Source organism: Trypanosoma brucei, chromosome 7 (assembly GCF_000210295.1).
Source record: "Trypanosoma brucei gambiense DAL972 chromosome 7, complete sequence".
NCBI lineage: Eukaryota > Euglenozoa > Kinetoplastea > Trypanosomatida > Trypanosomatidae > Trypanosoma > Trypanosoma brucei.
Window position 1 is genome coordinate 227430 of NC_026740.1, and position 25920 is coordinate 253349.

General features: G+C 50.7%; 12 protein-coding genes across 12 annotated transcripts; 11 read left to right on the forward strand and 1 right to left on the reverse strand.

The window, feature by feature from the left end:
* Positions 1-557: 557 nt before the first annotated feature.
* Positions 558-2660, forward strand: TbgDal_VII940 (chaperone protein DNAj, putative; the record flags this gene model as incomplete). The annotated part of the gene is made up of 1 exon (XM_011776101.1): positions 558-2660. One exon carries the CDS (start codon positions 558-560, stop codon positions 2658-2660), a length of 2103 nt encoding a protein of 700 aa, XP_011774403.1.
* A 432-nt stretch (positions 2661-3092) lies between these two features.
* Positions 3093-5174, forward strand: TbgDal_VII950 (hypothetical protein, conserved; the record flags this gene model as incomplete). Its single annotated transcript, XM_011776102.1, has 1 exon — positions 3093-5174. The coding sequence occupies one exon, from the start codon at positions 3093-3095 to the stop codon at positions 5172-5174; it is 2082 nt and encodes a 693-aa protein (XP_011774404.1).
* Positions 5175-5669: 495 nt separating this feature from the next.
* TbgDal_VII960 (hypothetical protein, conserved) lies at positions 5670-6185 on the forward strand (the record flags this gene model as incomplete). The annotated part of the gene is made up of 1 exon (XM_011776103.1): positions 5670-6185. One exon carries the CDS (start codon positions 5670-5672, stop codon positions 6183-6185), a length of 516 nt encoding a protein of 171 aa, XP_011774405.1.
* A 226-nt stretch (positions 6186-6411) lies between these two features.
* On the forward strand, positions 6412-7365 carry TbgDal_VII970 (hypothetical protein, conserved; the record flags this gene model as incomplete). Its single annotated transcript, XM_011776104.1, has 1 exon — positions 6412-7365. The coding sequence occupies one exon, from the start codon at positions 6412-6414 to the stop codon at positions 7363-7365; it is 954 nt and encodes a 317-aa protein (XP_011774406.1).
* Positions 7366-8379: 1014 nt separating this feature from the next.
* On the forward strand, positions 8380-10992 carry TbgDal_VII980 (heat shock 70 kDa protein, putative; the record flags this gene model as incomplete). Its single annotated transcript, XM_011776105.1, has 1 exon — positions 8380-10992. The coding sequence occupies one exon, from the start codon at positions 8380-8382 to the stop codon at positions 10990-10992; it is 2613 nt and encodes an 870-aa protein (XP_011774407.1).
* Positions 10993-11376: 384 nt separating this feature from the next.
* Positions 11377-11826, forward strand: TbgDal_VII990 (40S ribosomal protein S16, putative; the record flags this gene model as incomplete). Its single annotated transcript, XM_011776106.1, has 1 exon — positions 11377-11826. The coding sequence occupies one exon, from the start codon at positions 11377-11379 to the stop codon at positions 11824-11826; it is 450 nt and encodes a 149-aa protein (XP_011774408.1).
* A 79-nt stretch (positions 11827-11905) lies between these two features.
* TbgDal_VII1000 (40S ribosomal protein S16, putative) lies at positions 11906-12550 on the forward strand (the record flags this gene model as incomplete). Its single annotated transcript, XM_011776107.1, has 1 exon — positions 11906-12550. The coding sequence occupies one exon, from the start codon at positions 11906-11908 to the stop codon at positions 12548-12550; it is 645 nt and encodes a 214-aa protein (XP_011774409.1).
* A 188-nt stretch (positions 12551-12738) lies between these two features.
* Positions 12739-13164, reverse strand: TbgDal_VII1010 (hypothetical protein, unlikely; the record flags this gene model as incomplete). The annotated part of the gene is made up of 1 exon (XM_011776108.1): positions 12739-13164. One exon carries the CDS (start codon positions 13162-13164, stop codon positions 12739-12741), a length of 426 nt encoding a protein of 141 aa, XP_011774410.1.
* Positions 13165-13182: 18 nt separating this feature from the next.
* TbgDal_VII1020 (hypothetical protein, conserved) lies at positions 13183-14667 on the forward strand (the record flags this gene model as incomplete). The annotated part of the gene is made up of 1 exon (XM_011776109.1): positions 13183-14667. The coding sequence occupies one exon, from the start codon at positions 13183-13185 to the stop codon at positions 14665-14667; it is 1485 nt and encodes a 494-aa protein (XP_011774411.1).
* A 716-nt stretch (positions 14668-15383) lies between these two features.
* TbgDal_VII1030 (RNA-editing complex protein MP100) lies at positions 15384-18068 on the forward strand (the record flags this gene model as incomplete). Its single annotated transcript, XM_011776110.1, has 1 exon — positions 15384-18068. The coding sequence occupies one exon, from the start codon at positions 15384-15386 to the stop codon at positions 18066-18068; it is 2685 nt and encodes an 894-aa protein (XP_011774412.1).
* Positions 18069-18554: 486 nt separating this feature from the next.
* Positions 18555-19637, forward strand: TbgDal_VII1040 (hypothetical protein, conserved; the record flags this gene model as incomplete). Its single annotated transcript, XM_011776111.1, has 1 exon — positions 18555-19637. One exon carries the CDS (start codon positions 18555-18557, stop codon positions 19635-19637), a length of 1083 nt encoding a protein of 360 aa, XP_011774413.1.
* Positions 19638-20683: 1046 nt separating this feature from the next.
* TbgDal_VII1050 (hypothetical protein, conserved) lies at positions 20684-25522 on the forward strand (the record flags this gene model as incomplete). Its single annotated transcript, XM_011776112.1, has 1 exon — positions 20684-25522. The coding sequence occupies one exon, from the start codon at positions 20684-20686 to the stop codon at positions 25520-25522; it is 4839 nt and encodes a 1612-aa protein (XP_011774414.1).
* Positions 25523-25920: the final 398 nt, after the last annotated feature.

Below are 25920 nucleotides of genomic sequence, written 5' to 3' on the forward strand. Positions count from 1 at the left end.
CCTGACCCCTACCTTGTTTGTCAATTTCACAATGGCGTGCTTGCTGTTAAAAGTATAGCTCGCGGTGTGCTGAGGGAGGTGTAGCGTCACTAAAACAGTTTCTGAGGTAAGAAAGAGGGGAGACACACGCATAAATATCAATACACACAGGGCAACAATATACCGCTGCCGTTACAGCAAGAGGTCAAGGACAAAAACAAATAGCGTAAAAAAGGGAGGGTGTGGTGTTTTTTCCCCCTCCAGTGTATCTGTCAGCCCTCCACACTGCGGTAGGGTGAAAGTGGTTCATACTCACAAAAAAAAAAGAGTGGGAAGTATAATAAATGTCTGACAGTGGTGACGAATACGAAAGGAGGGAGGACATCCTTCTGCAGGATGATATTAACCTGGCGGGGGCCAATGTTAATGGAGTGGACACTGATCCGTGCGGTTATTACGCATCGCTTGGCGTGTCGCAGGACTCCTCGCAGGCAGCGATCCGCCGTGCGTTTCTCCAATTAAGTCAAATTTTTCACACAGATAAGCACGTTGGTGAGGACGAAGAAATTCAGGCACTTATGAACGAGCGATTCCAGCAACTGATGGAGGCGTACTCTGTGCTTTCTGACGAAGGGAAGCGGGCTGCGTATGATGCAAGCGGCAAGTTGGGTCTTAACCGCTACTCGCTCATTCCCAAAGAGATCACACAGAGAGAAGATATTTTGCGTTACATGTCTACTCTGGAGAGGGAAGCAGAACTGTTGAAGCTATCGAAATTGCTCTCTGCTAGTTCTAGGACTACCGTCTCGTATTCTGTCGATCATCTCACAAATTCCATGTGGAAACTTGGAACTTCTGCAAATGATACTTTGCAGCAGCAGAGTAATGGTGTTGATACTGAGGAGGCAGGTACTGACGAGGGGGAGACGGAGACACCTCCTAAAGGTGACATAGCGGATGCGGCAAACGGGGCGGAAGGAAGCAGTGCGCAACCTGTTCCACTCAACACGAGTGTCGCCGTACGAGAAGTGCAGCTAGATGGAAAGAACTTACTTGTGTTAATTCCCGGAGATGAGGTGCAGCAGCAGTTGCGGCAGCAGTTACAGCATTCGACTGGTGGTGGCAGTGGAGGGTCAGCGGCTCCTCTCAGCCCTGAGCAGCGCTTTGGTGGGGTCCCACTTGCAGCGAAATTACTGCTTGGGTTGTTACCCCGAAAACTCCATTTCGAACACTCCATCCACCACTATGCATCGCCGTCATTTAGTGTGCGAACGAAAACGGAAGCCCAGCACGAGGGGATGCGATCGGTTTTGCGGTGTACAGCGATAGCATCCTATCAACCCAATCCAGTGACATTATATTCTATTTCGTGGCGCCTGTCTGTCGCGAGGTTGCACATCGCTTGTACTTGGGAGCGCATACTCAACAACTTGTGGAGACTTAAATCAAAACTGGTACTGTTCAACACCCAGTCTCTACTTCCCATGTATGAGCTGTCTCTTAAACGGATGCTGGCTGCTGGGTTGGAGGTCGAAAACACGTGGGTTATGTCAATGAGAAACAGGGGCTTGTTCAGAACTACGATAGGGCAATCTACGCCTGAAGGTGCGCAACGAGGTCTGCAGTTTCTTGTTGGTTATCGCAGTGCAAATGTTTCTCTTTTCAGCACTGCGCCTGTGGTGTGGGGGGGAGGGGAACCAGGCTGTGGGGGTGTTTCGAGGGGCGTGTTGGAGCATTCAGTGAGCGTAGATGCGTTGCGGGGCAGAGCGCACGTTGGCTTCTCCTCATGGTATACTATTTCGAAGCATAATCGGATTGGGGTCGGTTTTTCCACGGCCCTTCCATGTCCTCGTGGTCTTTCGAGGTACGTCTCGCCATTTGTGGACCACCCCGAATACCTTTCTATCAATGAAATGTCATTTCTCTTAGGGAGGGGTGACCATCTTATTCGGATCCCTGTCGTCGTTTTCCACTCACCGAAAGTTCAAAGCGCCTTACTGTGGTTGACAGCTCCGGTGTTACTTTATCGTATTGGGCGGCTTGTTATGCGACCATATCAATCGGCTCGCATGGCGGCTCTGTATCGTCAAAATCGTTTGGACCATCGAACAGAGATGGATGTGGCCCGTGTGCGTGCCACTCATGAGCAAAAGGCATTGCAGAGCAGCTCCCTCCGCAGTCGTATGGCGGAGGAGCAAATCGGTGGACTTGTTATAATCAATGCGAGGTATGGCGTGCTTCAGCCGCGCTACCCGGAGTCGTTGGTTTTGCCACCGAAACAACCGAATGCCGCGGGTAACCGTTCTGAAGTTAGTGGAAGGCAACGGCAGACGTGGTGGAGGTTTTGGCGGGCGGGGAGGGGGACCCCCACGCCTTCGGAGTCCGTGACCGTGAACGGTAAAAAAAATGACGAAGGTGAAGAAACCGAAGGCGATTCATCATCCTCAGTACTTGTGTTGGACGTAACGGTGCCGCTGCAAAACTTTGTTCGAGACTCTCAGCTTGTACTTCCAGAAGGATCCAAGAGTAAATTGGTTGGTTTTCCCGACCCTGATCCCTTTACACGGGAAAGAAAGCAACTTAAAATTGTTTATAGGTTCCAGCGTCGGCGACATGTGGTTATTTTAGATGATGAAGATATCGTTCGACTGCCACAAAGGGAACATTTGGTTGAGTCGTAGTTAGCCACCCTGCGTTCATACAGCGCTAATGTGTGTTTGTGGGGGAGGGGCTGAGGAAGGCGAAATATGTTTCAAGTCCGCCCCGGCTGGGTGTCATTATGCAGCAGCGGGAGACTCGGGAATATCTGTGGTGCCACCTCCCTCTGCGGAGGTGTGGTGTGGGGGAGGCTTAAACTGGTGTTTAGACTGATTTGAACGAACGGTAGCGAATGCGGATGGTACGATTCGCTGTGTAATTATAATCTTTAAGGGTTTCCTTTTTATTCATTCGTGCCCGTTCACCGGCAACGTAGGCATGCTGCCGGTGCCGTTTAAGCATACTTCATCATTTTCTCATTATAAAAGGTATTTGCCTTCCTTTGTGGTATCAACCCCTTGCCTGAACTATTCAACCTGTCGTGTTGTTTCTTATAGGGGGCCGCTACAGGTTACATGACACGTTGCCGGCTCGTTGGTGCTTCTTCTGGTGGGAAATATATTTCTACTACCAATGCAAAGACTCGCCCCGTGATGGGCTGTTTGAGGTTTGCCTCAAGATTGTCGGCCCTCGGATCGACTCAACAACCGAAGTTCTTCGCCCTGCCGCTGCTTGCAACAACACGTGGTTTCGGTCACCTTGTGCGCGAGGTAGATATGCGGGGCTTTCGAGGTGATTTTGGACAACTGCGGCACAAGAACTTGGCGAGTACACAACGGTATGTCACTGATGCCCTTGGAGCCAAGAAAAACGTAATATTTTGTGGTGCCTATCACACGGGGAAGTTAACAATTCTGAAGGCAATAGGTGAAGCGTGTGAGGCCCGGGGGAAGAAGGTCGCATACGTGTCGTGTAACCCTCAGCGCGCGTCTCGTTTCGGTGGTTTTTTGTTGTATCACTTTGTTGGGCTGCGTTACCTGTTCCGTAACGAGATTCCCTCACGAGACCAGTTGGATGGGGCGTTGGAAAGACATGCACGGCTTTGTGAATCTACATACGCTGGATGCGTACCAAGTTTGAAGTCAGTTGATGTGTTGATATTCGATGCTGTGGATCAACTTGAACCCACTATTCTGGCGTCTATGGATGCGGTGTGTCGCCGTTTGCGAGGGAAACCGAATGACGCCTTTGGGGGCCTGCGTGTCTTTGCTGCAGCTGATTTCTGGCGTCTCCCGGTTCATCCAAGCAGCGACACTGGTGGCTATATCTTCCAACTAGATAATTGGGGGGAGCTGTTTCCAAAGCAGCATCTGCTGAAGAAAATCTATGGGCAGACAAAAGCACTTACCACACTTGTGAACAAGGCATATTACGGCCAACTCTCTGCTGAGGATATTGAAGAACTTGAGGCGCGGTCATCGGCGGGAAGGACGGAAAGTGGAGCTGCCTGTGGTGGCTCAAAAAAGGAGGCTTCCGAGACAAGTGGAAGTTTTAGTGTCAGTGACGATGGCAGTCGCCAGGTGGAGGTTGAAGAGGAAGGAGCAGGCTCTGGTTTGTTGCCACCGCAGCGACTAATTTCCAACGCTGAAGCCATTATCAAATTTACCTCACGTTTTCCGAAACAGCCGTCGATCCGTGTACTGCCACCGCGTTTTCGAACGCTGAAACGAACGGAAATAGGGAATTACATTGTAAACATGATGGTTCAGTCCTCCACGCTGCATTCTTTTGGCCTCGTTGACTCACTGAACCTTGACATCGGTGCGTCCGTGCACCTCCTTTTTGATGGCACCGCAGACTTTGGTGTAACGGCAGGAACGGTTGGTGAGGTGTTGCAGGTAAAAGAACACGCGCTTGTTGTCCACTTTCCTTCCGTACATCGCACTGTGGATGTTCCTCGCATGCGAATTAGCGTTTACCACCCCTTCTACCCCGAGGTGCGGTATGAAGTTCAACAGTTTCCCCTATATCCACGCCATTGTATCTCACCTATTAACATGTTGACGTATCATCACGCATACCAAGTGCACATTGACTGTCATCAACTTGCAGACACAAACGATCTGGGGAATATACTTGCACGCATGCGTACCTTCGATGACTTTACAATCGAGCGCGTCCATGACTTTGCCCATTTGGATGGTATGGTACACGAGCCAACTCGAATTTATTATCAGCGCATCGACAACCAACCCCTTTCTTCAGCGGCAGAGCAATGGTGCCGAAACTGCAAGTCTTATGTTTCAACCTCCGACTTCTACACCCACTGGGATAAGTGTATTCGTCAGGTTCGTTGGTGTACCGTATGCAACACGCGTATCCCACTGGAACGGCTTGGCCCCCACCAGGAGAAGCATCAAATTGTGTTATGCCTGGACTGCGGTCGTGCGGTTGAGTGGCGTCGGTGGGAGGGCCACCGGCTCACGTGTTCCGCAATGATGCGCGAGGTTTCACCTGAAAATGAATTCCTTCCGCTACGTACCCGCCAGCTGGCGTTAGAGATGGGTCTCGATAAACGTGATTTACATACAATGAAGGGCTTTAACCGCGGCATGCTCCCAAAGTCGCGAAAGCAGTGCAACGGTGGAGAAGCTTGAAGGAAGAGGCTACTAGTTTTTTTTGTGATGGTGGTGGTGGTGTGCTGCATGTACCATGGATTAGAGAGGATTGCAGAGGGTCAAGTGATGTGTGTGCGTGCAGGTGGGGACTTGGAGGGTGGGGGGAGGGGTGCGTTCATCTCTTTATTCCGCGCTTAGATGACAGATTGACTTTAGCGGTGTACGACTGGAATGCCGACGTAGATATGCACTTTCGTTGCCTCATAGTCATTTTCGTATTCACTTCTGTACTGTTGTTGTCATTGCTATTGCCTTCATGTTGAGTGGTGTGGGTGCTGTTTTGCTTTGCAATGCGAGGTTGCAGGTTTTCGCTCTACTAGCATTATTACTGGTTCCATCTTGAATGCACCCTCCGCTTCATGTACACAACACGTTTCTTTCCCATAACATTCTGGATCCGTAGTTAGTACGACCCTTAACCCAGGAGGCTCCGTATCAGCTAGCCGCACTTTCCCCTCTTGGTTGAAATAGGAAATGCCACCGAATTCGGCTACGCGTTGGCTCCCGTTCGTCTCTTCTGACCTTAAGGATTATCTTAACCGCTATTGGGCGGTTATGTTTACGGTCGGTGCGCGCCCAATAGAGACGGGAAACATTCGCCACTACGTGTCATGGTATTGTACACGGATGAAGGTGGTGCTTTTGGACCACCACGTTTACGTGGAACCGTTGCGCCAACAGTTGCAGGAGGCGAGTCGCACCCCTGAGTTACCGCTTCTCTTTGTTAATAAGAAACTTGTGGGGACACTCCAAGATGTGGAACTGCTGGAGCGTGAGAAGAAGTTGAAGGATGTGTTGCATTTTGGTTTCGAATGGCGCGTTGGGGGGAGCGTTGCCGCCACGAATGGACAAAAATCTCTAATGGGCGCCCTTCCAGCCCCTTACGGCGATGCGGAATTCTTCCGCGGCCGTTACCGTGGCCCCCCTGTTGCGCGCCCGGTTGTGTCCCTTCCAACGTTGCACCCCTTCGCCCTCCGATCGGAGGAGTGATTTTTCCCCATTGCATTATACTCGCTGTGTCGGCACTTAAAAGTTATTGGTGTGATAGAATGGGGTAATTGTAATTATATATTGCTGCAAACCGAAAGAACGTAGTGGGTCTGCATTAGTGTTTTCAATTTGCTTCTTCGCCTCCCCGTGCCTTCGATTTGTTAACGGTGTCGGCAATGCTAGGTAAGCAGCGGCCTACTTCATGGTAGAGGAAGTGCTGTAACAAATGTCCTCCGGCGAACTGCAACAATCGACCCCCGGAGCGCCGCAAGATCTGGAAGAAATGCTCACTGCTCTGCGCAATGAGGCGGAAGCAGGAGCATCTGGTGGATCTACCAAACCGGAGAGAAGCCACCCAGCTGTTGCATTTTACTGTGGTAAACGTGCTGTGCGACTGCAGGTAGTACCAGATGGCACAGACATTTCGCATTCTGAGGACTCCACACTGTATGTTATTTCCCTTCATCAAGCACTCCTCCCTGCCCACTACAATGATTCATTCAGCGAGGAGGAGCATTCGTTACGTCTTTCTAGCTCTGAGGGGCTTGAGTTGTTGCGCACTAACTGGGAACTCCTACTGTGGCTACTCATGCCCTCTGTACAAATTAGCGCTTCGTGCGACCCGATGGACGGGGCTGATGACTCCTCACCAATATCTTCATGGCGTGAATTGTGTTGTCCCTTGACATGGGAGGACTATAAATGTCTTCGACGACACGGTGTAATGGACCGCGTGCATTATAGTTACGTAGTGTTTCTGCGCTTCTACGGATGGCGGTTGCATAATGAGGAGAACGGAGTTCTTGACCGACATAGAAATTGGGAAGCAAGGTACAGATTACTCGTATCTCCGGATCAGTGCTGTAAGTGTTCGCTCGGAGGTGGTGTTGTTTGCGACGAAGTTGTCAGGCGTTGGACATGTGATGACGGGGTGCCTTGTCCCTACACCGCGCTAACCCGGATTTTAAAGGTGTTGCTGGAATTGTGCTTCAATCGATACGCGGTGAATTTGGTTGCATTCATCATTGAAGAAATGAGCAAGGGGCGCTTGCTGTTTTTGCAGCAAATACTGGAAAGTGTTTGGTTCCCAATTGTCGTGAACTCCAAGCAGGTTGCCGATACCGACAGGGATTACCTCAGTCGGAAGCTGCATTACCTCACTCACAGCGACTCCGACTAGGGACGGCGAACCTATTATAGCAGCTTGCATTGAGGCCAAGTCCCTATCCTTGCTGCAGTGGTGCCATTTCTCTTCCAGTGATTGGACCAACATTAACGCTAAGCGCTGGTGGCGTGCTTACGATCATGCACTGTGCTCTAGCTCTGCGATATTTGTGAATCTGGTGCAATAAGGTATTACGAATCTACTCCTTGTTCATGTAGATTTGGTCGCTTCTTCCTCTTTCTTTTATTCCGTTGCCGTACGACTGGGATACTTCAGAGGCTTCAGAGTTGGAGGCATTTGTAGGAATAGGTCAAGGGTGAGTGTTGTAACGCCTGTGAGACAACACGTAGTCCCCAATATGGATTATCAGTTCTTGTGGGATGTGGAGTTTGTCTTTCCACTGGCTAGTTTGCTGCTTTCCTCAGCCATCACTTGGGTAGGTGCTCCCATTGTTTCGCGGTGGTTGCCCCATCTTCCACCGGTGGAAGAGAATGAGCCCCGATTCACTCGAACACCGCGGAAAACCCGTACCAAGGGAGACTAAAAAGCTGCGTTGTTGCCAACTTCCCCCTCCCCCCATCTTTCACATTCACATGTGCACGTTTGTGGGTGCCCCTTTGCGGAAGGGGCTCAGCGCTGACTACCCACACGAACCGCAGGAGTAAAGGGAAGTGCCTCATTTTTGTTCATGATCAGCCATGTCGTTGGCGCGCTTCTGTAGACATGTGTGTAACGTGGTAAGTATTTTGTGCTTTTGTATTTTGCGCTTCGAGGGCCTGCTACGCACGAAAAAAATACTCTCCTCTAAACTTCGATTCCTTATCTCTTGTGATGTCTTTACACTGTGCAGAAGGGGTAGCGAGTGTGGGGTACAGAAGGTGCTGTCGCATTGTAGCGTTTGCACGGTCGTTATCGCTGTTGTTCTGCGGCGATCCACCAAAACAATAGCCCACAACGAAGCGCAGGCAAGACAGTTGTTTGTTCAGTTTATTTCCTTCTCTTTGTCTGTTCAACTGTCTATAGTGCCACATGCACTGTTGTAAGGTTTTTTCGTTTCGCCTCACGGCAGGCCTTCTGCAGCAGCTGCCTATGCCGATGCCTCCGCCGCGACCAGGAGTAAGCGTCAACATGCAGCATGCGGTTGAAATAGAGGCGAAACGGCGGGTGGAGCTTGACGAGGCCACGCGCGCCCGGTACGTCGTTGTGAAGGAAGAAACTCGTGCTTCGGGGGACCGTGTCATTGGCATAGACCTCGGTACTACGAATAGCTGTATTTCATATATCGACAAGAAAACGAACATGCCAAAGATAATTCCATCTCCAACGGGGTCGTGGGTTTTTCCCACCGCAATTACGTTTGATAAAAGTCACAAGGTTCGCTTATATGGTGAAGAGGCCCGGGCCTGCGTACGGACGAGTGCGAGCGCGACGTTGTGCAGTGGAAAGCGCCTTATTGGCAGGGGTGTTGGTGAGTTGGGCCGCGTACAGTCCCAGCTCCATAAGACAAATATGGTTACGCTTAACGAACGGGGAGAGGTGGCAGTAGAAATTATGGGTCGCACCTATACAGTAACCCATATCATAGCCATGTTCCTGCGCTATCTGAAAAAGGAGGCAGAAAAATTTCTCAAGGAACCGGTGAATGCCGTTGTAGTGAGTGTTCCTGCATTCTTCACCCCACAACAGAAGGTAGCGACGGAGGATGCTGCACTTGCCGCGGGTTTTGATGTCCTGGAGGTAATTGACGAGCCATCCGCCGCTTGTTTGGCTCATACTGTTTTGCAGCGTAGTAATGCCTCAACAAGGGAACATCTATCGGGATCTAAGCGTATTGTACGTTCGCTGGTGTTTGATTTGGGCGGTGGCACACTGGACTGTGCTGTGATGGAAAATGATCGGCGACGGGGTACTTTTACACTTGTTGCGACACATGGTGACCCATTGCTTGGCGGCAATGATTGGGATGCTGTATTGTCTCAGCATTTTTCTGACCAATTTGAGCGTAAGTGGCGAGTACCTCTGGAGGACGCAGAAGGAAATGTGGGGCAAGGTGTAGCTACGTACCGCCAGCTCCTTCTTGAGGCTGAGAAGGCAAAGATTCATTTTACGCACTCAACGGAGCCATATTATGGCTACAATCGTGCATTTCACTTTTCAGAGAAGCTTCGTGACATTGTTCCACTCGAGGCCACGCTCACGCTTGAGGAATACATTGAACTAACCCGGCCATTGAGGGTTCGCTGCGTGGAATGCCTCAACAAGCTTTTCGACCACACAAGCATACGTCCAGCAGACATTGACAGTGTACTACTTGTGGGAGCCATGACACGTGACCCCCCAATACGCCATCTTCTGACAGAGTACTTTGGTCGACATGTGGAATCTGAAGCCTCGTGTCCTGCCGACTACGCTGTAGCCATCGGTGCCGCCGTCCGCGGTGCCATGCTTCAGGGTGGATTTGATGACTTATTGTCGAACACACGATTTGTCACGGGGACCGCACAAGCCTTGAAGCAGGGTGGTTTCCTGCGTCGCTGCTGCAATCGCATTGGATCCTTAGTCAGTAGCAGCGTTAATCCGAATGCCATTGGCCAGCGCTGGCGCGGGCGCGCAAAAGGGCTCTCTGATGAAGAAATAGCTAACTATGCAAAGGAGCTTGTTGAGTTTGAGGCAGCGTGCGACCGCCGGCTGCTGCTTGAAAGAGCAGAGAACGACGCAAACTTCGTGATGCGGCGTGTAACAGCCGATTCGAGCAAGCGGCAAGGGATGCAGGAAAAACGTGTGCGGCAGCTAAGTGAACAACTGAAGTTCTGGCAGTATATGGTGCACAACTTTCATGATCACGAAGACGAGTTACTACGAACGGTACGAGAATTGGAGCAAGCACTGGATGAATTGGAAGGGCTGGCAGAGGATAACACGTCGGGCCTCACAACCGCAGGGACAGTTGACTTCTCCTCAGTGACCCCTGTGAACCATTGCGAGGAAGAAGAGCGAGACTGCAGCAGTGTTTCTGCAGCATCAAGATCGGCACAGCTTAGGACGGCACATGGGGACGGAAAGCTGAAGGAGCGCACACAGGACGAGGAGGGGGAGAAACCGAAAGGTCGTAAAATCATGAGGCGAGCTGTACCGCTGCCAAGGGCAAGTGCAGAAGCGCAGGAATTGGTGGAGGCGGGGCATCCCGCACTGCGAGGTGCCGATGTTTCCATGACAGAGTCCACGAGAAGTGCATTTTTCGAGGCACAGGTGGAGGAACGGGCATGGCGGGAGCCACCAACACCGCCTGGTGAGCATGGCTCATGGCAGGAGGTGAAGCGTGCGGTTGACGCTGGTGAGCCCGTTGGGAGCCCAATTGGTCTTCAGGAGTTACAGCGCCCAATGACACATGAAGAGATGCTACAGGTACTTAACAATATCGCACCCATTGATGATCCGGTGAGCGAGGAGCACGCCAGGAAGAGGGACCACTCCATTGATATGCGAACCATGACTATTGTTGAGGGTGCCGTAGATATGGTCGCGCTGCAGGAACTACTTGAGGAAGAAGCCAAACGGGCAGAGGAGCTTCAGCGTGCTCAGAAGAAGGGTGAGAAGCAACTTGTAGCCGATACATCAGCCAAACTGTTCGCGATGGACTAGCGTGGAAGATTTACGAATGACGGTGTTGTCGTAGGTATCGGGGTAGGGCCGATTACTCTCTCTCTGTGCTTGCTCCTCTTTATCTGCCTGCACCGGGTTTTCCCTCATAGTTTTTTTTTAAAAAAGAGACCCAACGCGTCTTCCCAAGTTCTGTTAATGAGGAACATACGAATAGCGTAAATGCAGGTCCGCTCGGGACCATTGCATTCATTCAAAGGGCGCTTGGACAGGTTCTTCTGCCGTATATACGGCTCTGGAAGTGCAACTGACAGTTGTTTCCGCTAACACCCTCGTGTTTCTGCCTGAGTCTGATTTTTCGACCTTTCCCATCATCTTTTTCTGATTACGGATAAACGTTCAAACAAAACAGGTTAGCCGCTAAGAATGTCCGGTGAGAAGACGCACACCCTCAAGCAGGTGCAGACCTTCGGCAAGAAGAAAACGGCCATTGCGGTCGCCACGGTGACGAAGGCCCCGCAGTGTAACATTCGCATTAATGGTGTCCCCATATCTCAGATCCTTCCTGAGACGCTCCGTGCGAAGATCATGGAAGCTGTCAAGGTAGTGGGCGCTCGGTACTTTTCTCGCCTGCGCGTTGATGTGAGGGTTCGTGGCTCCGGTCAGGTCGCTCAGGCATACGCCGTCCGCCAGGCCATCGCGAAGGGTATCATCGCATATTACCAAAAGTACCACAATGAGATTGAGAAGGCTGCACTGAAAGACAAGTACTTGGAGTATGACAAGTTCCTCCTCATTGCGGATCCTCGCCGCTGCGAGCCCAAAAAATGGGGCCGTCACTCTGCCCGTACGCGCTTCACGAAGTCGTACCGTTAATCGCCTGCTGTATGACAGCGTATTGATGAGGTGGCGGCACGATATACACCCGGGTTGCGGAGTTGCCTTTATCAGTTGCATGTTTTTAATTTCTCTTTTAACTGTTTGTTTCACTATTAATTTCTTATCTGCTTTCACACCCTTCTGTAATGGGGTGGTCGTCGCTGCCGTGTGTTGCCGCTTTCCTACACTGTCATTGGAAGTTGCGGTGATTTGCTTTCACCCCTATTTGTTTGTTTTATTTTCAACTTTTTTGTTGGTTGCTAGCACCCAAATGTCCGGTGAGAAGACGCACACCCTCAAGCAGGTGCAGACCTTCGGCAAGAAGAAAACGGCCATTGCGGTCGCCACGGTGACGAAGGCCCCGCAGTGTAACATTCGCATTAATGGTGTCCCCATATCTCAGATCCTTCCTGAGACGCTCCGTGCGAAGATCATGGAAGCTGTCAAGGTAGTGGGCGCTCGGTACTTTTCTCGCCTGCGCGTTGATGTGAGGGTTCGTGGCTCCGGTCAGGTCGCTCAGGCATACGCCGTCCGCCAGGCCATCGCGAAGGGTATCATCGCATATTACCAAAAGTACCACAATGAGATTGAGAAGGCTGCACTGAAAGACAAGTACTTGGAGTATGACAAGTTCCTCCTCATTGCGGATCCTCGCCGCTGCGAGCCCAAAAAATGGGGCCGTCACTCTGCCCGTACGCGCTTCACGAAGTCGTACCGTTAATCGCCTGCTGTATGCTCGTGCACTGGGTGCATACTTTCTTATTCAGATTTTTCGTCATTTCAGTCTCGTCATGTGACTTTAAATTTTAAAAGAGTGACAGAACTACCGAGGTGGAGCTGGAGGCGCTGCACGGGAATTGTTTGCCATTAACGTGGCCCCCTCCCCCTCGATATGTGCCTCACTGTGTTCTATCTTATCTGCCTTCTTGTCATCCGGGCGCTGTTATCGGTCTTTTTCTTGAAACCCTCTTCTTCTTTTCTTCGGTTTTTGCCCTTGGTTACATGATGAGGTCCCGGTAGGAAGGCACCGCACAACTCAAGGAACTGGTAAAAGCAAAAACAGAAGAACACGGCGAGAAAAGCATTCCCACATAAGCGGCCGGAGAGAAGTGTCTTCAAATAATCGCTACATAGATTTACTGACGTTGACATAATAATTTCAGACGCATAAACATATACAAAGTTATTCCACAGCCCCGTTCTGCAGTAGTTCGTTACCCATTTACAACGAAGCTCGCACTGGAGGGTGATTTGGGTGTTTTTACTGGAGTTGTAACGTTTTTTTCTTCGCGTGCGTCCTCTCAGGGTGCTGGTTGGCGGGACGAATACAAGCATAAACGAGACTCAGGTGAGATGTTTCGCGTTGTGTCGTTTGGTTCACTTATTCAGGACTCGCGTTTCTACTTCAAACGCAATGGCAGAGTGACAACAATGTATCCTGACGGCTACACCATCCAGAGACGCGTTTTTTCGAAGGGGAGGGGTACACGTGCCAAGATCACACTTCCCGGCGATGACGCTAAGAACGACCTGGGTGAGGTATACTACACCGCTACTATTAAGCGGAGGGACGATGGTGGTCCGTGTTTTCAAGTAGTACGAAGTGATAAGCCAGATGTTATCCACAGCGGTGATCAATGCTCCCCAGCGTGGCGCAAGGCCCTGGAAGCCGCAAAGCAGGACTTTCCCGATGCCCATAAAGAACTGGCGTATGTAGGATCTGATGACAAGGGTTGTATGATCGTCCAGGGTGCCATTCTGTTCGGGCTTACCGCAAAGCCTGTGGTGGACGAATTGAACAAGATGGCGAAGGCATTAAGCATAAATGAGTGGTTGAGCACTATATCGGCGGACACCAAATCATTGGGAGACCCGATAGGGAGCCCCATTCCCTCTTCATCTTCTCAGCCACGCAAGCCAAAGCAACAACTCGTCACGAGTTCACAACCCTCTCAGTCGTCCTCGTGGAAGACAAGGGGAAAGAAAAACGTGGAGGCTCCTGAGGACGACGATGTACCGTATTGTGTCCGACTTTCCAATAGTGAAGTTAGTGCCTCTGTACCTTGTTCCATTTGCGGATCGACAACGCCATTTTGTCCAATAACGGGAAAACGGCATGACACAACGGGAAAGGGTGGAAGAGGGAGAAAGAAGTCTGAGTTGACGGAAGGGGCCGTTGCTCCAAGTGAGCCAACCGGGAAGAAAAGGGGAAGGAGGAAGAAGCAACCCCGTGATGATGATGGAGCGGAAGGCTCTCAAAATATGAGTGCTTCCAGTGGCGATGCGGTAAAGCGGCGGAGGACATCAGATGGAGCCACTGAAAAAGGCCCCTCCACCCGAGATGCGAAGCGACAAATGCTGCTGTTTGAAAACAACGGTAACGCAGTTGACGGGTCGTTGGCGAATGGAGAAGCACCCTATGCACCGCCCCCAGTACTGTTTCGGCCACCGCTTTCACCACCACAGTCGAAAGAGGCCCTGCGCGTTCTGCAGCGTACGCTACAGGCGTTGTCGGTCGTTCGAACACCATTTACCTCTTTGTTACAACTGCGTGAACCAGGCGTCAAGAAGACCACACACGCCAGCAGCAAGTCTGACAAGGGAGCCGGCTCTCAGGCAAATATTATTTCTGTTAATGGTGCCGACGCTGACGGAAATGATGCGGCTGCCGCTAGGAAACAAGCAGAAGAGGGAACGCAACACTTCCTTGACATCGTAGACATGGACAAAGGCACCCGGGCGAGACGTTACATAAAATTCATGAAACTGTACACAAGTGAGAGGACCAAAATGGATCTGTTGAAAAAGGCTGCTAACAGCAACCCAGACTCATCGTAGGGGCACTTAGGCTCAGTTGAAGAAATATCTATCGCCGAAGTGACCACTTGCTTATGTGCGCGCGTGTGTGACGGAAAGCATTTGCATTTTTTCCCACGCGATATCTTGCAAGGACCGACGCGAAGGTTTTCATCAGCGGGAGAACAGCACAACGTGGTTAATAGGTTTGGTGCTTGCACCAGGGAAGCAGTTGATGCTGTACCACAGTAGTGGTTTAAGATCGGACAGTTAGCAAACGGAACGCTTCTCATTGACAGGTGAAGGTGGTGACGTTCGAGAAGGGTAATGTGTGGTGGTGGTGGTGAATCCAACAGATGAAATAATTTAACAATTACTATTTTTTTTAAAAAATATTTGCGTCTTTGTCTTGCGGTACCCCACCTTAGGTTCCGTGGGAGCGAGTTTCGCAGATGAGTGAGGTAGCAGCACTTCACGTTGCGCCACCTGCCATGTGCCATAAAATTCTTCGTTTGGAGGAATTGGTATGCAGACGGAATGCTAAACGGTGTGGGTGCGTCTAATATTTCAATGTTTCTTAAATCATGTCCTACTCTGCCTCTTCATGTTTTCGGTTGTTCCAGCTGAACCGCAGAAGTTTTTTTTTTTTTTAATCGCTGCGTAAAACCTTTGTACACCACTATTTTTCTAATTTATTTTCTTCTACTATTCCCTCTCCTATCTTGTTTTTTTTTATTTGACTGGGTAGCTGAGCTTTGATGGCATTGGCTCAGTCATGTCGTCACTTTGCTGCGACGACGTACCGACAGTCCAAAATTACAGATCGCTTCCAGCTGTTAATAACTAAAAAGGAAATTGAATGTGACTACGTTGCGGTGGACGCCACTGCCCTCGTCGCTACGGGGTTACGTCTCGCAAAGAACGTTACAACTGAGCAGCGTCGCCATAAGGAAGTGGCGCGTCATGTAGTACAGTCAATACAACAGTTGTTGAAGAAGGTGCGTTGCAAGAAGTCTCTTCTTATAGCAATGGACGGAGCTGAGAATCTGCTCAAGGCGGATCGTACACGGGGTAGCAGTTTAACCCGAAAGGTGGAAAGTCGTCTGATGAGACTACCGGGAACTCCACTTATGCAGGCAGTGGAGGAACGTATCGTTCGTATGATGCCAGAGCGGCAGATATTACCCGGTGAAGTGGTGTTTGCCGGCACCTGTGTTCAAGGGTGTGTCGAGCAGAAGATGTCCGCTTGGGCACTTGATCTGGCGTCCCGAGACACCTTTAACGGCAGCAGCGATTCACTGAATTTGATTGGGGCCTCCGAGTTGTACCTTAATGTGTTGGCGCTGTCGCCCTTCTATAACGTATCGAGTGTGGTGCAAAATAACGCAGATTTGCGACATATACGACTGCAGGATATTTTGGAGTGGCTAGAGCTAGATAAGAAGGCGAAGGAAGGGGAGAGTGTCACAATAGCCAAGATGAGAACGGATATTTTATTCCTCTTCATTATCGCTAACGGCGCCTCGGCAACTGAGCTGAATCCCATTCCTGCTGTTGGTTTCCATGAAATTGTTGATCGGTACATGAAGGTTCTCGCAGAAAACGGTGCTACGCCCCCTTCTCAAAGCGCGACCGCGAGCGCCCCAACTGCTTCAGCCAACCTCCCGGCCGCCCCACCATTTCTTTTTGAGGATAGTCCGGGCAACACACTCCAACTGAATCTTCGCATGCTCTGTCGCATCATGCAGTTAGTGGCGCGTAAGGAGGCGCCAGCCCGTGTGGATGGTCTATCAGAAGCCTACTTGGAGCACGCCTTACAAACGCATGCAATGTTGTGCACTGGACAGGCACCCCAATGCACCTACTTGCCAGCAGCGGGTACAGGACAACTAGGCTCGACGGCGCCTAGTGCCGTGCAACTCGCAGGTCATCTTGCTGCATTATGCGCATCCACAGCACAACGCAATGCACGGTGTACTTCTCTGCAGCCCTCGCTGGTAACACCAGAAAAGGGATCGTGTGAGGAAGACAGTCCGGCAACAAAGCTGCCGCCGACACCCCCAACTAGCGCGGCCGCACCAGTTGAAGACAAGCCGCTGACAGCAGCTGAATACACCATTCTCTGTCAGTCGCTTCCCGCAGCTGTGGAAGGATTGATTCATCAGTACGTAGGCGTAGCGCCTAAGCCGGATGTTGGGAAGATGATTACAACGGCGACCACGGAGGAAGCCTACCGCCTTGTTCGGGAAGTGCTTTCTTATGCGAACCCTCTTCGACCGCATAAGTGCTTATGCCTTTCCCCATCTTATTGCTGGCTCCAGAATGAAAAGACGCAACTGTGGCGCTTCGAATATGTCGATATTGGTGTCAAAAGTCATGAACTGGGGACACGTCGGCAACTCAATGCTATGAAGGGTGTAACGCTTGAAGTGAACATGTCCCGTGATGGTCCTTCGCATTTTGATCCACTGAGCGGGACGTGGGAGCCAATTGCCAATTTCCCGTGCGGAGCGGACTGCGAATATGACAAACATACTGAAGAATACACATCTTCTCCTTCAGCTCCACAAACTGCAAAAGAGGTTGAAGCAGGACCAGTTAAGGCATCTTTAAAATTGCTGACATGGAATGTCATGTTTGATCGTTACAGCGGCAAACCAACTCCTTTAGGTATGCCTGGTATAGATTGGTGCTCCCCCAAGAGGTATCCCGTCATTGCCAAGATCATAGAGGAGGAGGATGCGGATGTTGTTGGCATGCAAGAGGTGGAGCCTGTATTTTGGGAGTTCCTTTCCAAGCGGCCACTTATACGCCAAAGGTACTACTTTTCGTGCGGTCATATGAGTCCAGCTATTGCCCCGTGGGGGGTGCTGATGTTGATACACCGTCGGCGTCTTCCAGTACAGAGCATCAACTATCTTAACGTCCCTGCGTGGACTAATCATGTTTCTCTCATGCCGGTTGTGGGTCTGAAGATGGTGCACGGTACTGTACACATAGCTGCCGCACACTTACTCGCGCCATACACGAAGTCCCACGAGAACGCTCGTACTTCCCAGGATACCGCGTTACGCCATCACATGACGAAGACGTTGGGTGGCGGGGATGTGGTAACTATGGGAGATTTCAACGACTGGCCTACAAATGAATTTATTATGCCACATGAATCACAGTACGTGGACTGTTGGCCCGTTTTGCACCCCAACGACCCTGGAAAGACTATGGATGAAACAAACACCTTTTGTAAACTGAAAGTGGAGGAAATGTTTTTTGGCCGTTCCGACAAGGTGTTTCTGCGAAGCAGGCGGCTTGTGCCAGTCGAAGCTCATCTCGTCGGAACACGGAGTGTAAACGATGAGAACAACAACGCCGACGCACCCGCATATTTGTTCCCATCCGATCACTACGGCGTAAGTATAACGTTTTCATTGAAGTTACCGTAAGTTCAGATTGTTGGTGCCCTTTAGGGCGTTACCTTCTGAGTCTGTCGCGGTCATTTCCCGCTGTCGACTTATATTCACATATTTTTTACCTGTTTGAAATGGACACCACCCCTTCTTCTTGTAGTCGCGGGGCATTCGACATGAGGATGATTGTGTTTTGTCCAGTGGATGGAGTTCAACTCCAAACATAGCTTACTTCCGGGACCTTTCCTATCCTTCCTGTCTCTTTTTTTTTTGTTTACGGTATCCTCCATTACTCTCCGTCCTCTTTCGTGGCGCCTATAGCAAAGACAACGTGAGGGTTAGTGCGTGAGACGCTGGATTTTCCTCTGTTGGTACTGAATCAGTCGAGAGATTGCGAAGGTTAGTGCGCTCACGCGTGCAAAGCGCAAACATTACCTATTACCAACAGCAACATTTGTGTTGGGGCAACTGTGCCTTTCTTTATTTTCTGGCGCAGCAGTCCCATACCTCCCCTGTTCACGAATGATGCAACGTTGCAGCACTTCACTGAGTCGCCTGTGCTTCCGCCGCTTATTGCGTACACCACTCCTTGTTTATTCTATACCACCAATTCGTGATGTGCCATCGGGGATAGCACACTGCCCATTGAGCTGCAGCATGCGTATGGTCACTTCTTCGAATGATGACGAGTTTGTGTTTGATCCTACTCTCAGTATCCAGAAGGACGCCGCGATACACACGGCCAAGAAAAGCTTCGAAACTATTGTACTCGAGTATGTTCCTGCGCACGCTCCCGAGGAGGCGAGGCAGAAGGTGAAGTCGTACCTGACCCAGCACCCAATCGACATACTTATAACGCAACCTAAGGTGCAAATCACTCACTTGGAAGACGCAGAGTCGGGGGCAGAGACAAAAGTTTCATTGAGTCCGTGTGACCTTCCCGAGGCGCTGCAGCAGGCAAGGGAGCGTGGGATGAATCTCGTTCAAATGGGGGCGCGTGGAGATGTGGCGTACTGCAGGATCCGCCGTGAGTCCACCCGCATTCTGAGTCTCATACACACCGAACTTGAGGCCCTTCGCGAGCAGGAGGAGAAACAACAGGGGAAAGGACGCGGTGGGGTGCAGGCAGCGGCTAAAATGGGTGAGCTCATTGACCACACATTCCGTGACGCAGTGGATGCCCATTTTGTTGGGTGGCGAAGCAAGAAAATAGTGGAAGATATCAGGAGGCGGCATCCGGTGAAGTTGACTATCAAGGAGTTTCAATCACCCGAGTGTGCTATCGGTAAGCTTAGGGAGATGTGCCAGGCGATGCAGCATTACGCACAGGAGAAGGTCATATACCACCACTTCACCAGCATCGTGGCAAATGATCGTGAAGCAAGTATTACTTTTGCCCCTGCGCTGCCCATGGCCAAGAGTGATTCGTGGAAACATATAAAGTACCCGGGCGAGAAGGAATGGACTAATGCTTTGAGGCGAATGGAAGATGCGTGTCGTAAAAGTGGGCGTTATGGCACGTATGCAAAAAGCAACAAACTCAAGTTGCGCTCTTTGGGTCAGACATCATATCGTGTAGACAAATACGGGAGGAAGATGGATTAATGAAAGGGAGGAAACTGAGGCTTCATGGCAACCCAAAAGCATATTGTGAAGGGGTGATGGTGATGGTGATAGCTTTGTTTTCAGTTGTGTGTGGACATTTTTTTTTTTTTTTTGGTATCGGGCATCATGTTTTGTTTTCCCTTGTTCACCAGCGAGCACGGGCGCGAGAGTGAGCAAGTAGTCAACTTGTGCATTTTGTAATCCTCTGGCGTCGACAGCGCACTGGATTGTGTGACTGCTGGGCCACAACGAGTCCACCTTGCTGTTTGGGAGTTTGTTCCGTTCATACCTTCAGTTCCGCGCTCTATTTGTTTTATTGAACAGAAATTAGGGAGAACACATGTGGGGGATGGAGGCATATGTTAGCCCATGTGGGAAGTGGAATAGTGTATGCTTACTCTGTGTATTATAAAGGTTCTTTGTTGTTGGTTGCAGTATTGTTGGGAACAATGGAGTGGGGAGAAAATGTGCATTCTTCAGTAAGTTACGATGAGATGTCGCATGTATTGGACATGTCTGCTTACCCTTCAGCATAAATTACTCCACTCTGTCAATGGCGTGCACTCATGTGCGGTATTTCTCGCTGAGTCTCTTATCCTTTATCGTGATTTATTGCCCACACCTTTATTTTTGCCGATGTCACCGGAGAGGGTATCCACGTGTATACAAGAGTGTAAAAAGAAAATGGATCGTGAGCGCCAATGGCTTAAAGAGGTGTGGGTGAGTGGGTAGTTCGTGCGGCCAATAGGTTGTGTTTCACGTAATATCAAAGAAGTCTTCTCGTTCAGGGTGCCGGCCCACTCGCGCTGAGTTTGGTTTCGGGCTGTAATAAACGCGAAGCTAACGCTTCACGAAACTTCTCTTTCTTTTCCTCATTTTTTAAATTCTTTGTGCCGCTTCCTCAGCTACATGTTAAGGGTGAGGCTCTGTTTGGCTTCCAATTTTTTTTTGGTTTTGGGGCTTTCTATGACTTTATTTGAGAACTGCATCGTCTTTCCACCAAGCATCAAAAAGAAGTACCAAGAGGCTTGCGCGGTCGTGAGTAAATGCCACCGAGAAAGAGAAGCAAGCGGCCACGAGACCAAGAACAGTCCGCCGAAGCTGAGACAGCAACGACAGGAATCGAATCACTGGTGGGTCGTGAAGGGGACCCCATTACACATGATTTCATTGACGAATGCAACGGTGATGAAAGTGATTCGGATAACCAGATATTAGCAGCTTCATTCAAGAAGCGGACGAAACGCCGAGCTGAAAAGATGGTGGGCAACGGGAACGACACTGTGCTGACTGATGGTGACGATGATGAGTGTATCGCTGAGCAGGAAGACAAGGTAACGAAAGCGCTACAGGCACGACTGCGGTGTGGAATGCAGCGCTTTGCAACGTCGGCAACGAATCAGGGGGGACTAGTCAAACCCTCCGGGCCACCGAGTTCAGTTGCAGCCGCCGCTCAACGTAGTACGACCACGAAAAGGGATAATCTCACTAACAGCCGGCGTCAGGAGATTTTTGTTGAGCACGTGAAGCACTTTATGCGATACACGGTGATTGCCGATAAGGCCCGGAAGTTGGTTTCGCTCGAAGAACGGCCGAAGGAGGATCCAGATGTTGGGAACGACCGCGTAGAACTACTGCGGATTCACGTGTCCTTGCCATGCGTATGGCGCTACATACTGCACGAGTGGGAGCGAGTGGAAGAAGCGTCTAAGAAATCATCGTCGTTGGCAGCATCCCGTGATGCCTCAGTGAGCAGACTCGTGAGTTTATTCATGAAGTGCCTTAACTCTTTAGATGGCATTCACGCGCTTCTATTCATTGCTTGTGCAGCTTGCCGTGCGTTGGATTTGACGGGCGGCGTAACGAGCGTTCTATTGCACTTGTTGCTGGAGACTGGTCGCGTGGAGGAGGACCGCCTTTTGAAATCAGACAGTGGGGAGCTCGTGTACAAGGCGATCGAAGAAATTGATAAGGAAATGCATAGTCGGTTTGGGGGCAGCGACTGTTGTTATTTCCAGGCTCACTCGTACCTTTTGTTGTTAATATGGTACACCCAAAGGGATGTGTCCGACAACGGAGGTCCTCTGAAAATGAGCCACCAAGTCGTCCTTTCACAGGCATTTGTGAAGGCGACATCGCCTTACCAAACGGCGCGCACGCGAAGGGGAAGTAAAGCAGCGGCTTCTGTTGCTCCCTCTGAGGAATCAGGGAAGAGAAAGCCGCGCGGCCGGCGCGGCGCGGGAAGCAGCGAAGACGGTGCCGCGTTATCAGGTTTTGATCGGCATGCGACTTTGGTGACGGAGGTGCAGGAGCATGAGACGAGGTGGGCGGAAGACAGTTCCAAATTCCTTTTCAGTTTGTACGCTCTTCAAAATGCCAGCGGTAGTGCCTCCTACGGCATGAAGAAACTGGCGCTCCGGGAGGTCATGGGAGCCGTGTTCCTCTTCCACCGCGTCCTTTCTGAAAGCGGAGTGAATGACTTCCTATTGGAATCAAAGGAAAGCCGCATAAGGGAGTTACATGAATGGTCGTTGTCAAAAGGCTTTGTCACGCCCCCTCTCACACATGGTGGTGAGAGCAGCAACAACGGTACCACTGTTAACAGCTTTGCTTCAACTGATGTTGGAGAGGATGGTCTGAACGTAATGAGTATGGCCGGAAGGACCTACCGTGAATGTACTGACGTGGAGAGAAGTTTTCCACGCGTGGCGAATGCGCGAGCTATGCTTCAACACGTCACGCAGATTGCTGCCGCTAATTACCGTGGGAACACACGTGCAGTAGGGGAGGGGTTCCCCCATGAGTATATTCGGGCACGTCTGCATCCTCACCAAGTAGAGAGCCTCGCTTACATGCTTGAACGGGAAACGCGTGGTCTGGCACAGTACGTTGAACTTCGTGGCTTCTTTGAAGCTACCTCAGGCTTACCCTCAGAAGTTGCGGATCGAAGTGCAGGAAGAGGGAGCAGAGAGTTTTCACTCTTCTACTCTTCCATGTCCTCTGAGTGGTTCATTGTGCGCAGTGATTCTTTGTCCGCTCGCTTCGCTCGTCGAGCACTGCATTGCGGTTTTTTATGTGATGAAATGGGATTGGGTAAAACGCTGGTAGTGCTCTCCCTGTGTGCAACCGCAAAGAAGCGTGCCATTGAGTTGGAGGAAACAGAAGTACCGACGGTCACCACATTAGGCACCGTGAAGGGGTCTAATGTGGGTGCCGTCAACAAGGCATTTGCAGAGAGTGATGCCGGCACGGCGGGCGCAGGTGAGGATGAGCCGATCTATTTGTGGCGACACATCCGGGTTCGTAAAACAGGTGCACTGTGGTCAGATATGTTGGAGGTTTTATACGGCAGCTTACCGCAGCCGGTGTACCTTCCCACACCAAAGCCGCTTCCGAAAACGACCCTTGTGGTGGTGCCGCTCTCACTATTGATTCAGTGGGTGTCGGAAATTGATCGCTTTTATCCACTTGCTCGATACATATTGTTTCACGGCCCATCGCGGCAGCGCTACACCTATGAAGACTTTTGCTCTGCCGATTTTGTGATCACCACGTACGAAACCGTCGGTGCCCACCTGCGAGTGGAGACAGATGCAGCGTTTCGTCTTCTAACTATGACGCTGCCGTATATGGAACATAAAGATGCTTCCTTGGCGCAGTGGGATACCTTTTGCCGCGGATGTAACGAACGTCGGGCCCGGGCAGCGTCAGCGTCCCAAGGGGTAAATGACTGCGATGGATCTGCTGATGTCTTCGATAGCATTCTTAGCCTGTTTGAATCGGCCCGGAGGCAAGTAGTTCTGGAGGCGGAAGGGGCACCGCCCGGTCCGACACTTGACTTTGTTTCTCAGTGGGACAAAACGTTTCGAGAGTTCCTGCGGAGTGACGTTCTTTACCTGACGGATTTCGTCTTTGAACGCATTATACTTGACGAATCGCAGAAGTGCTCGAAGACCTCCAGGCTTCAGTACCTCCAGGCTCGCCGTCGATGGGTTGTGTCGGGAACACCCATCAACAACAACGACGTCAACTCTCTTCAACCTTTATTTAAGTTCCTGTGGGCCGAGCTTAGTCCATCGTATTCTGTGTCTCCACTAAGCGCGTTTTATTGCTCCTCTTACGACAAACAGCGGCACATGATCTCCGCCCTCAACGCATTCAGAAGTTCGAGGAAGATGGCACGATATGCGATTAACAGCTTTTACGTCGGCCGTCACTCAAAGTCGTCCCCAAGTGACACACGACATGTCCTGACCCAACCGGCAATAAGGAAGCCACTGTGCATGTGTAGGCTCTGCAATCCGTTTACTAAGAAAACAGTTTATCCGAAATCTCCTGTGCTCACTTTGAAGGATGCATTGTATCGTCGTGTAACGTCCGCTGCAAGCGAGGAAGAAACCGAGGGATTCATTTCCGACCGTGGTGGTTTGTTCCGGTCGTGGCGGTTTTCTGTGCCCTTGACACATCTGATGGTCCGTCATGAGAAAACGGAGGAGCTGCAGAGGGCTCTGCAACTTTCTCCTGTCACCGAAGCGCATGTGGAGGTTCCACTACTGGACGGCGAGCGCTTTCTCTATGATTACGCGGGAGACGTTGTAGCTCGGGGTGTTGCACTTTTGCAACGCCAGGGGTTGGTGGGAAACTGTTCAGCGAAGCTGCTGTCATGGGTCTGCTTACTTGGCCGTATGGCGTTGCATCCTTCAACAGCCTTCGCTGACGTCCGAAACAGTGATCAAGCACTGTATGTGCAGTCCCATCAGAAAAATGAGCAAGTCGCTTCCAACTTCCTGAGTTCAGTTGTTTCCGTAACACCTAACGACGCGTTGGCGTACGCTAGGAAGCTTATCGCGAACCGGCTTAATACTACGGGAACCAGGAAAGGTCGGGGTGAAACCAATGTGTTGGTTCCCCCGGAGACGACGGTGGAGACACTGCGCAAACTGACGCTTGATCCCCCTGAAGTTCCAGAGTGCGCCATATGTCTCGATACTATGCTCCACCCAACCTTACTAAGCTGCTTCCATCTATTTTGTAAGGAGTGTCTGTTTGCGACGATACAGGTGGCGAGACCAACACTTTCAAACGAAACTACCGCCCGCTGCCCTCATTGTAGAAACCCCAAAAGCATGAGGGGAAAGATGATGGTAATTCAGGTGGAAAATACGCAAGTAAGCACGCTGGGTGCACTCCAAGATGAGGGCATGGCGCCCCCCAACGGTGAAAACGTTTCTCACGAAGAACTGAAGCGACGGGTTGATGCTGTTGGGCGCGGTAGTCGAATTCCAAGGCTGATTCAACTGCTTGAAGACATATGGAATGAGGCCCCAGACGACAACGTGTTGGTGTTCTCAAAGGTGCCAGCGATCCTGCAAATGGGAGAGGTAGCCCTAAAGGAGGCTGGCTACCAAAACGTACACGTGATCGATAATCACGTAACTTTGGTTCAGCGGAAGAAAATTTTCGCCCAGCTCCACGCCAATGCAGCGACCACCGCCTCAGCAACGGGGTCGGCCTCAGGAAGCACGCCTTCGGGTAACAATCGAGGACACGTGCTGTTTCTCTCCTCCCGGGTTGCATGCTCAGGGCTCAATTTGGTCTTTGCGAACCGCTTGATTTTTATGGAACCCAACCTCAACCCAGCCCAGCACCAGCAGGCAGTTGGTCGCATTGACCGTTGCGGACAGTTGAAGAGAACATATGTGTATGTAATGTATGCACCTCGCACTATTGAGGAGAGGATCATGAATCGGACCTCAGCTCTGCTGCAGGAGGCAAGTCAAGGTACTTTTCCTGACGTAGCAACAGGTCGAGGGGCTCCGGCAGGAAATACCTCTTCAATGGGACAAAGCGAGTTAATTACTTTACTTCAAGCGCAACAGACGTGATGCTGGCATTTTTTTGCTGTTTCTGAATTGACCTCGGGATCGCCGACGATCACATGACCCTCCACCCTCCACCCTCCAAGCCCAAACCCATTTTTTGAGTCGTTTCTTTTTTTTTTTTAAATAACTATTTTGTTTCCTCTCCCTTATATTTGTGACGCCCAGGATATTTTGTTTCTGTTCGGAGACGATTGTTGTGAGTTCTAGAACTGCACCCTGAAAAAGGATTTTTAAAAAAGGGGCGATGGGATGTTTGCCATTTTACGTTTTTTTGTTTTTCTTTTTATGTCGTGCATTGTTTTAACGTTTGTTGCCGTCTCCATTTTGTCTTTGTTTATTATTATTATTATTTTTTTAGGGTTGATTCAGGGGTGGTGGGTGAGGAGGCCCTTGGCGGGGAA